The following is a 10767-nucleotide window of genomic DNA, read 5'->3' as shown; positions in this document are numbered from 1 at the left end:
TAAAAGAACTAACAGATCTGTCCCGGAGGAAGTGCAGCCAGAATGCTCCTTGGAAGCAAGAATGGCCAGACTTTGTCTCACCTATTTTGGTCATGTTGTAAGAAGGGACCACTCCCTGGAGAAGGATGTTATGCTTGGTAGAGTGGAGGGTCGACGAAAGAGGGGCAGGCCTTCACCGAGATGGATTGACACGGTGGCTGCGATGATGGGCTCAAGTATAGCAGGGATTGTGGGCTGGCGCGGGATCAGGCAGTGTTTCATTCTGCTGTGCATGGGGTTGCTATGAGTCGGAAATGACTCGACGGCACTTAACAACAACAATCAACTCTTGTGACATAAACAAAGATGTCGTATACCAATGCAAACAATAACTGGAATGTGGGGTTAGTCTAAGAAGCATTTTGACATTAAAAAGCTTTGAATCAGAATATTCTTAATTCTAAAAAAAAGGAGGTGGGTGGGAAGACCCTGAATGAGATAGATTGACACAGTGGCTGCAAGGATGGGCTCAGGTATAGAAGGGGTTGTGAGGATGGCCCATGACCAGGCAGTGTTTCATGTTGTACACAGGGTCACTATGAGTTAAAGCCAACTCAATAGCACCTAAAAACAACAACAAGGTTCTCTAGACCTGTTCTTGAGTCCAAAGTCATACTGCATGAGCAGCCATTAGAACTACCTATTGGTGGTAGGTCAAGCTGACAGATTGGTTTCAGCTAACAGCTTCATATAAGCTTAAAATTCCTATGTATAAGAGCTGTATATTGACTTTTATTTATTTTAATGTATTAAATATATATATAAATGGCATTGCTGTCTTTTCTTTGGAAAGTAAAACATCATAATGGCTTTGCATACTACCTCTAGAAACAGACTGTTCATATGCAAAGCCCAACTCTATTCTTTCTGAGTGAGAGATCTTGGGGAGTTGTTTAACTTCTTTGAGCTGCCTCAACCACAGATCCCCCTCTCCACTTGAGCTACACTGGACTTCATCAGCTTTTTCAATCTGCCGTGTGGCCTCCAGCCTCATAGAGTTTGTACATGCTGTTCTCTTGGAATGTAATCCCTCCTCCAACCATAGTTAATACCTTCATGTCCCACGTCATATGTCACTACTTGAGGGAAGCCTTTGCTGACTTCCTGGATTACATCAGGTCTCCTGTTCTTTCAGTCCTCTGAACTTGCCTTTCATAGTGCCATAATGGTTTGTGATAATATAGTTCTGTAATTATTTGATTGCTGTCGACTCCCCACTTACTCTAAGCTCTATGAGGGCAGAGTCTGTTTTGCTCTCCATTTTATACCCAGCACTGTAAGCACTAAACTATAATTTGTGGAATTAATTTATTTAGATAATGTTAAAACTGAAAATCTCAGGAATTACTCTTTACTTTTATCTTTCAGATGCTTTTACAACTCAGATGGGGACTTCTTAATTGGTGAGTTCTGAGGATTTCAGACCCTTCAGGTTAACTGATCCCTAGTCACAGTCTGCTTTTTGATTGCATATAAATTCTTTTCCTTCATCCTCCAAACTGTCTTATTTCATTTAGTGTAATCAATACACTGAGGTCTATACATCTTTGGAGTCCAGAAAAACTCCTAGTGTACCTCCAAGCCCCAACTCTATTTGCTGGTCCCTCAGTCTTTGCCCATCTCTGCTAGTACTTTCTGATGTGGGAGATAGGGGCAGCTGAAAAGAAATGAAGAGTAATACTAAAGTGTTATTAATTTACTAAGATAATTCCATTTTTCCTTCAAAATCACCCAAGTAAAGACCATTCTGTCATTGATATCTGCAATTTAAATTCAAAATATTACGTTGTTATTGTTATGTGCCGTCAAGTCGGACCCGACTCATAGCGACCCCTCCTTGGGTTTCCGAGGCAGTATCACTACGGAAGTAGATTGCCCCATCTTCCTTCTGAGGAGTGGCCGGTGGGTTTGAACCGCCAGCCTTCTGGTTAGCAGTCAAGTGCCGTAGCCACTATGCTACCAGAGCTCCCTCAAAATATTATAAGACCATCTAAAGTACAATATCTGTTAGAGATTATTCTGCTCTGCTCATTCCACTGGATAGTTTTAGTATTGATATTTTGTAGTCAATATTTTGATGTAGACTTTAGACTTGTGAATGGCAACTTTCTACCGGAACCATCAGAAATGGATAATTTTCCACCCTATTTCTGCTTCCCTGTTTGGTTAATCCACAGAATTGTGGCTATACAAGCTCCTTACCTGGCAACCAAAAGAGTGGAGCCAGGTTTTTCGTTCATATTATTCTAGACAGTTAACCTAAATTGTCACAATATACAATATAAATTTCCTCATGAAACTCAATAAAGCTTTTTCATTTGAGATTTTAAAAAAAGCAAATACAGCCCTTAAACCTACTCTTCATAAAATGGTCCTCACACAAAAAGAGTTGCTCACCCTGCCCCGTCTTTTGTGTCAGTTCCACAGAAAGGGAAGCTTCTCATTTACACCGAGTTTGGCAAGATGCTCGTGCAGCCCAATGAAATCTGCGTCATTCAGGTTGGTGATGTGTCCCCTTTTCCTCCCTGCCTCTCCCTAATTTGGGTTAAGTGAAGCTGAAGCAATCAGATGTCACAACTGCTGCTATTTCCAACTCTAAAATTTCTCTGTCACGCCTGGGCAATGGGAGGGAGTTTGCGTTATGCAGAAGGCTCTATGTGGAAAAGGGTAAGCAGGCTTGGGTGCTAGCTTTGTTTTAAGATAGCAAACACTCACAAATCACAGAGCATTGTCAATTCACTTTCTCAAATATTTATACACTCTCTGATTAGGCTCTGTTTCCATAGAGGGGAAGGGGGAGGCAGAGAAGGTAAATTTCTTAATAATGTGGCCAAATCAGGATTTACTATTATCCCTGGACTGAATAAGAGATTAGACTAGAATTGGCTAGGATCACAGACGTAATTAGGAGTTGAGTTTTTCTCTCTAACTTACCTTTGAGCTGGTCACCTGTGGAAGAAAGTATAGCTTTACTTTTGCATCTGGGGCTGAATGTGGCTATAGGGCAACTTCTTTATAACTACAGGTATGATTTTGGGAGGGCATACCAACTTTTGCTTCCCTTTCCAGAGAGGAATGCGGTTCAGCATAGATGTCTTTGAAGAGACGAGGGGTTACATCCTGGAGGTCTACGGCATCCACTTTGAGTTACCTGACTTAGGCCCCATTGGTAAATCCTAACTATAAGCCTCTAAGCCTTGCTTGAGATACAGGACACAGATAATTGCATGAAAGTTCAATATCCTTCTCCCTTCACTGTCTAACTCAAATTTCTACTTTCTTCTCTGGGCAACTTCTTCTCTAGACCAAATGTAGTTTAGAATTTCAGACACCTTCTGGAATTGCCTGAACAATCTCAGGCTTTCCTTTTAGACTTCTAATTTTAGGCAGTCTGTGCCATATAGCTGATTCAACGATGAAATAAGACCTTCATTAATTAACCCATCTGTGTATTAATCCATCAGCTAGTCTTGGCCTCCATGTTGTGCTGAGGGTAATGATGGACACCTCATCAAGAGTAACATAAGCCTCTTCTCATAAAATACGTGCATGACATAAAACAACCCATGCCAACTTATTATAAATTCCTGTCGAGAATAGTATATAGACCATAGGGGAGCAAGACAGTATGTAGTGGATTTCTGGTTGTACAGTGTATGTACTGCAAGGGATATAGGACTTTGGATTATTGTGGGCCAGAATCACTAGGAACAGCACAAATAAAATAAAATAGATAAAATAGCATTTGTCTAAAGCTTGATGAAAAGTTGAGAAGAAGTAGAAAAGAAAGAGAACAGCTTAAGCAAAAGCATGTTAGTGGGGATGAACTTCGTGAACAGGAAGGAAATCATTTTCCTAAGCTAATGGGTTATGTGTAGACAATAAAATGGAGAAAGCTAGAAAGATGTCAGGGGCTATAGTTCTATGAAAGGAGCTCTGGTGGCGCAGTGCCTAAGGCATTTGACTGCTAAGCAGAAGGTTGGCAGTTCAAACCCACCAGCCACTCTGTGGAAGCAAGATTGGGCAATCTACTTCCGTAAAGATTTACTGCCTTGGAAACCCAGTGGGGTCACTGACTATGAGTTGGAATCAATTTGGTGGCAGTGGGTTTTTTCAGGTATAGTCTTATGGAGGGTGGTGGCCAAACTGAGTGGTACATAGTCTATAAACATCATATTCCTACTGAGCACACTCCACAAAATCTGCATACTCAACAATCAAAACAATGGATCGCTCAGTGTGATGAAGGAGTAGAAACCATAGCCCCCATGAGGCAGATGAAACAAAAACAAAAACAAAAACAAACCTCACTGCCATCAAGTCGGATCCAACTCATAGCAACCCCTTCTTGGGTTTCCAAGGTGGTATCACTATTGAAGTAGATCGCCCAACCTTCCTTCTGAGGAGTGGCTGGTGGGTTTGAACCACCAGCCTTCTGGTTAGCAGTCAAATGCCTTAGGGACTACACCACCAGAGCTCCTTGAGGCAGATTAGAGCTTTCAAAAGTGAACTAAAGTCCCTCTCTATTCTTCTGACAAGCTGGAGGCAAGAGATGTAGGAGTGAAGTGAAAGGGGGTAGGAGAAGTTGCTCCCAAAATGTTTCTTGGAACGAAAGGAGTAGCTGGAAAACTTGTCCCTTAGTTTCATCTTTGATATATTTGCTGAAGGTGGTGGCCACACCTCTCAGTTCTTCCCTTGCTTATCAACAGCATTTTTAGAGCAAAACAGGGACAGGCCAGGACATGCCTTCTGGTCACTCCCCTGGGGGTATCCAAATAGTTAGAGGAAGGTGGGAGGCAGGAGAGAGGCAGCTGGAGCCATGGTGGGCCGTCTGTCATCCTGCTCACCACCCACTCTTCCCGCTTTGGTCTGGCTTCCTGCTGCTTTACAGTCAGCATAGCCTCCAGGTTCCATGGCACATGTACCCTCTGGAAAATATATATAATTTACTAACCAGCTGGGTGCTTTTTTTTTTTTTTAACCCCAGGAGTTAGAAATGATAAAACACTCCCCAGGTCTCTCCTCTCAGAGTTAAATTATGTTTTTGCACTTATGCTTTTCATTTTTGGTCTTTTGATTTATTTTCTTTCTCTGGAGGGAACACTTGCTCCTAAGCAAAGGTAAGCAGGCAAGTCCTGCATCCTTTCTCCCTGAGCAGCAGACAGATTTGTCAGGCTAGGGAGCAGCTTTACAGACTTGGTTTCCAAGTTCCATCCAAGGAGCTGAGGCATGCCTGAGGCAGCAATATGTAACCCTCCTTTCCTAAGATCAAAGACTGGAAATGATTTCTAAAGTCATTAGAGTTTCTTTGGAAAGAAAAATATGTCTAGTATTCTATCAGCTCTTCGTTTTTCCTTTTTCCTACTCTCTTCCTCTCTTCCCCTCTCCTCACCTGTAGTGATGAGATAATGCATGTAAAATGGCTTTGTAAATCGTAGTCACTCTGCAACTGTTGAAGGTGATGCTGGTGATGATGATGATAATTGTGACTTTTTTCCTGAGTTCTCCATCCTCATTAAATTCCTTGCCTCCCTAAATCTGGGAATCCAATAGGTCTTTAAGCAATGAAAGCAATTGGTGGAGTGGCTCTTGATATGAAAAATTCTCTTTCTCTCTGTATGACTGCGGGTATCTTTCTATGTGAATTCAAAGCATCTGTAAGACTTTTGGATCCTTCTGTTCTAGGAGCTAATGGCTTGGCAAATCCTCGTGATTTCTTGATACCCGTTGCATGGTTTGAAGATCGCCAGGTGCCAGGTGGTTACATTGTCATTAATAAATACCAGGGCAAGCTGTTTGCTGCCAAACAGGTAAAGTAAGAGGGTCAGGGGCAGAGGGGGGAAGGAATAGTTATTGAGAACCTACTGTTTGCCAAGGACAGTGTTTGGTACTTTACGTATATTCTGTCCTTTCACCTTTACCACACCACTATGTACTACAAATAAGGTACTCTTTGCCTTATTTTTAGGCATAAAAACATACCAGGTGGTGATAAATAATTTGTCCAATGTCACTATAAGTGGCAGAGCCAGGTCTTAACCCCATATCTGTCTAACGTCAATGCTCCTGGTATTTCCACTCACCAAGCCATGAAAATCCTGGCAAATGTAATTCTCTTTAATGGTGTGAAAAACATCCTATCCTATAATGTTCTAAAAAGAGAAACAACAAACAGATCAGCCAAGATTTATATTTTCCAATGACCAACCACCACACTTCAAATATAAGCAATGGTTGATACAAAACAAGTGGAACTCAGTTAATTAGCCTTTCTTGACTTATGCCATCAAGTATAGCATTTATACCATGGTATTACTTAATATACTGTCTGTTTTCTATATTGTATATAAATTAATATATAACACCTTGATATAAAGTTTACTAGAATAAAATAATAATATTATGAGAAATAATATCAACAAAATATCTTCCGTAAAACTTTACCATTATTTGTTTCTTCTAGTTTTGTCTGTTTGACTTATTGCTTATATTTTTCCAAGGCGTGTTATCTTCCTTGGGCAGCATCAATAGGGGATGCCGACCAGCAGAGTTCAACTAGGTTGGCACTTAAAATTAACCCTTGAAGTACACACACTTAAATTGTCACCCTCATATTCTCTGTGTTAGGATTTCTCAGAATGTAGACCACTTGGATCAGAAATCCTCAGAAAGTCTTGTTTAAAATGCAGATCCCTAGCTATCACTCCAGCTTCACAACAATGATAATCTCTGGGGGATGATGTATGGAAATCTACATTCACTTTAAGCATGCTTCTCCAAATTATGTAGTACACAAATTTAACAAAGAACCACCACTCTAGAAAGGAGACTTGCTGGCACAATGGTTAAGCGTTTGGCTGCTAACCAGAAGGTTGGCAGTTCTGCTGGAGAAAAAACCTAGTGTCCTGCTCCTGTAAAGATTTTTGCTTAGGAAACCCAATGGGGTAGCTATTTTGGGTCATATGAGTCAGAATTAACTTGAGGGCACACAACAACAGCAACAACCATCCTAGAGGCAGCCAGCAGCTCCATGGGTTTCCACTTTCCAAGCAGACCCTGTGTTGCATATTATCTATGTGATTCCCTACTGTTCTATTCTCCCTTCTCTTCCCTGCTCTGTGCCCTGGGAAGTTGACCTATATGGACTATATCACCAGGCTCCCTTGCCAATTGGCTTCTGATTGAGTCCAACCAATGTGAGTTACCTACAGGAAATTGGAGGGTGAGAGGAAAGACAAGATGGAGCATTTCTTCCCTTGCTTCCTCCCTCTGTGGGATTATACTTCTGGAAGTGGCTGCATGACCTCAGGTCCTGTTAGGTAGCCCCTGTGCTGTACTGGAGCTTGCAAGAGCTCATATGCACATCTCTTCCTAACTGTGTATTCAGTGATGGCCTATTGGTAACTTGAAATCAATCATGGTGAGAGTGTTTACATGGTGAGAAATGAGCAAATACTACACATCAGGGGCTTTTAATTTGTTTCCCCTGAGAGCTAGTTATTAAATATTTACCAATGCACTGTGGGGCAGCCTCTTTCTCCATGTTTCTAACTCTCACTAGAGTCCTATAACAATATTTCCTTCCCTTATCCCTCAGGCCTAGGAATGGTAATGTCTCCCCAGTATTGCTAAGCTCAGATACCTCAACATCTCCAGTCAATTTACTTAACTTTAACTATACCTCTGTGAGTCAAAAAAAAAAAAAAAACCAACCCTCTGTTAATAGTTCCTTTATTAAAGTCTTTAGAACTTTCTGAGTTGGATTCTGTTTCCAGAAAAGACACATAGCTGCACTGGAGACTGCCTTCCTATAGCAGCACACAATCCTCTCCTACCCTAGAGCAGGCCCAAGAAGCTACACCTTAGGATTATTCTGAAATCTTAAGTCATTGACACTAGAACTCTTAGAGACTTTCTCTCCTCGTTGGTACTCATTAACCCAGACACTATGTCTATTGGAAGTTCCTCTGGGCTGCAGTTACCTGAATAAGAGCCAAAGTCCTCTGCATCAGGAATGTCAAAAGGTGGCCCAGGTTGTTTGAGAACTACTGGCATGCACACAGATTCTCACATTTTTGTTGAAAAAAGGACTTCCAGTAAGATGGTGGAATAGACAGACAAGCTACACAGACCCTCTACAGCAAAGAAAAGAGAAACCAATTGACACAGATGCAGAAGATAATCATGGAGGCCTGAGCTTTAAAAAGAAGAACACAGAAGTGGAGTAAACACCAACTAGTAGAAGAACCTGAATGAAAACAGTGAATATGGAGACAAACAGAGCTACAGACAATTAGCTACCCTGATGGTGCAGCCAGTTTGAAATTTCAAGCAGTGTTAAGACATGGAAAGTAACAAAAATCAGTCCTGCTCACCAGGGAATGCATGGACAACTATACTGGTGGCTGTCAACTAAAAAGGGAAACAACAAAGAAGGAGACTACGGTCATAGCTCAACAAACTGAGCTATGGTGTTTTGGCTGTCTGGAGGGTGCAGCCATTTTAAATATTTATAAGTGGTGCAGACATTTTGGATATTTAAGGTGGCAGCATTCAGATCCCAGTGACCTAAGAATAGGCTCCACTTGCAGAGGACAGCACAGGCCACTACACTGGACGCTGACGATTGTAAAGGTGCGATATTCCCATTCTTACTCTGATACCCCACACCCATTTGGTAAATGGAGATGTGGACAGCCCCCCACCTCCACCCACCATCTGGACTGGCATGAATTCCATCCCAGTCTGTGTGATCTGACCGAACTTAGGTGCCCTGCCCTACCCCTGCCCCATATTTGTTTTTGTTGTTTGTTTTAAAATTATTCTTTTTCTTGTTCTCTTTTTTCTTTTTGTTCTTTCTTTTTCCTTTCTGGGTTTTAGCTTTTGGGGTGTGTGTGTGTGTGTGTTTTATCTTTTAACTTTTCCTGGTTCCCATCTTTTTTCTTTCTTTTGGTTCTTTTCATTCCTTATTTTCCTTTTTCTCATTTTTTCCTTATTATTCTTTTACTCTAGCTCTTTTCTCATATTCCTCCCTTCCAAGATATGGTGAGTTTTCTACTTATATTTCTTTTGTCTTTTTAGTGTAGTTCTTTATTGCCTTTCCTTTCCCTCCCCTTTTTAGCAATTGTTCCTGTGTGTTTATTCAGTGTGTATTATTTGTCCTCTTGTTTTCACTTTTGTGGTGGTTTTCTTGATTTTTTTTTTTTTTTTTGTCTAACTGAGTAGTAAACAGCAACCATGACCATATAATCCAACTACACCTGCACCTCCTGCAGTCCCACCTACTGAGTGAGGGCCACCACTTGTGTCTACACAAACTGGCCAATGATAGGCAATAGCCAATAACAGCCTGATTGACCCTTAAGTGCTCTTCACAAACAGCTAACAGAGATCTGTGCACACCCTCTCATTCTCTATCACACTACCAGGAGACAGGTGGTGAGTGCATAAGTGCTGCCAACTAGCAACTATAGGAGCATAGTACCCTGTCTACTCAGATATATCAAAACAAAACAAAGAAAAAAAAAAAAAAAACATAGGTGAATGACACCAACATACAATCACAAATTAAATATAAATACAATGATATCATAATGTCTTGCAAACAACAGACCACCACAGTCCACACAAAGAAGCAAGATAAAGTAGTAGAAACAAGGGACCAGGATACAGACCCAGAAAACATTCCTGAGGAAGAAGTAGCATTGGGCCTCCCTGATAAGTAATTCAAAAGAATTATATTTAATGGATTGAGTGGACAATAAATAAGGAAGACCGAAGAAGAGTTGATGCTTTTGAGTTATGGTGTTGGTGAAGAATACTGAAAGTACCATGGCCTGCCAGAAGAACTAACAAATCTGTCCTGGAGGAAGTGCAGCTAGAATGCTCCTTGGAAGCGAGAATGGCCACACTTCATCTCACCTACTTTAGTCATGTTGTCAGAGGAACCATTTCCTGGAGTAGGATTTCATGGTTGATAAAGTGGAGGGTCAACAAAAGAGGGGAAGGCCCTCAATGAGATGGATTGACACTGTGACTGCAATGATGGGCCAAGGTATAACAAGAATTGTAAGGCTGGCACAGGACCAGGCAGTGTTTTGTTCTGATGTACATAGGGTGGCTATGAGTCAGAGCCAACTAGCCAGCACCTAACAACAACAACAAAAACAACAATAATGGATTGAGAGACAGATCAAGGAAAACACTATCAAAATTAAGGAAAACACAGACTAAATCCTAGAACAATTTGGGAAGACAATACAAGAACAAAATGACAAAATAAATGAAAAATTAGAAATGATACAAAATCTATAGATAGAAATCCAGAAAATTAATACTAAAATTTCAGAAATAGATAGAACATTGAACTGGCAAAGGGGCAGAATTGACTCAATGGAAGACAGAATTAATGAGATTGTAAACAAATATCTCAATACTACTTTGGTAAGGGAATCAGAAAAAAATCAAAACAAAATGAAGAAAGCCTGAGATTCATGTGGGATACCATCAAGAGGAATAACTTAAGTGTAACTGGAATTCAATAATGAGAAGAGACAAATAAAACCACAGAGAAAATGTTTGAAGATTTGTTGGAAGATAATTTCACTGATATGATGAAAGACAAGAATATATCCATTCAAGAAGTTCAATGAGGAGGCGGGGCAAGATGGCGGACTAGGCAGAAGGATTGCACAGACCCTCTTCAACAAAGAAAAGGGAAACCAATTA

General features: G+C 40.8%; 1 protein-coding gene across 1 annotated transcript in view; it reads left to right on the top strand.

The window, feature by feature from the left end:
* The window catches only part of HGD (homogentisate 1,2-dioxygenase), a 68245-nt gene that overhangs the window by 25223 nt on the left and 32255 nt on the right, over positions 1-10767 (top strand). Inside the window, exons 7-10 of the mRNA XM_007943880.2 lie at positions 1408-1442; positions 2459-2538; positions 3109-3208; positions 5725-5849. Coding sequence (XP_007942071.2) covers positions 1408-1442; positions 2459-2538; positions 3109-3208; positions 5725-5849 — 340 coding nt within the window. The remainder of the gene's footprint in view (positions 1-1407; positions 1443-2458; positions 2539-3108; positions 3209-5724; positions 5850-10767) is intronic.

The sequence above is a fragment of the Orycteropus afer genome, unplaced genomic scaffold (assembly GCF_000298275.1).
Source record: "Orycteropus afer afer isolate SDZICR_OR568_19922 unplaced genomic scaffold, OryAfe1.0 scaffold00114, whole genome shotgun sequence".
Taxonomy (NCBI): domain Eukaryota; kingdom Metazoa; phylum Chordata; class Mammalia; order Tubulidentata; family Orycteropodidae; genus Orycteropus; species Orycteropus afer.
This window is presented reverse-complemented; position numbering and strand designations above follow the sequence as displayed.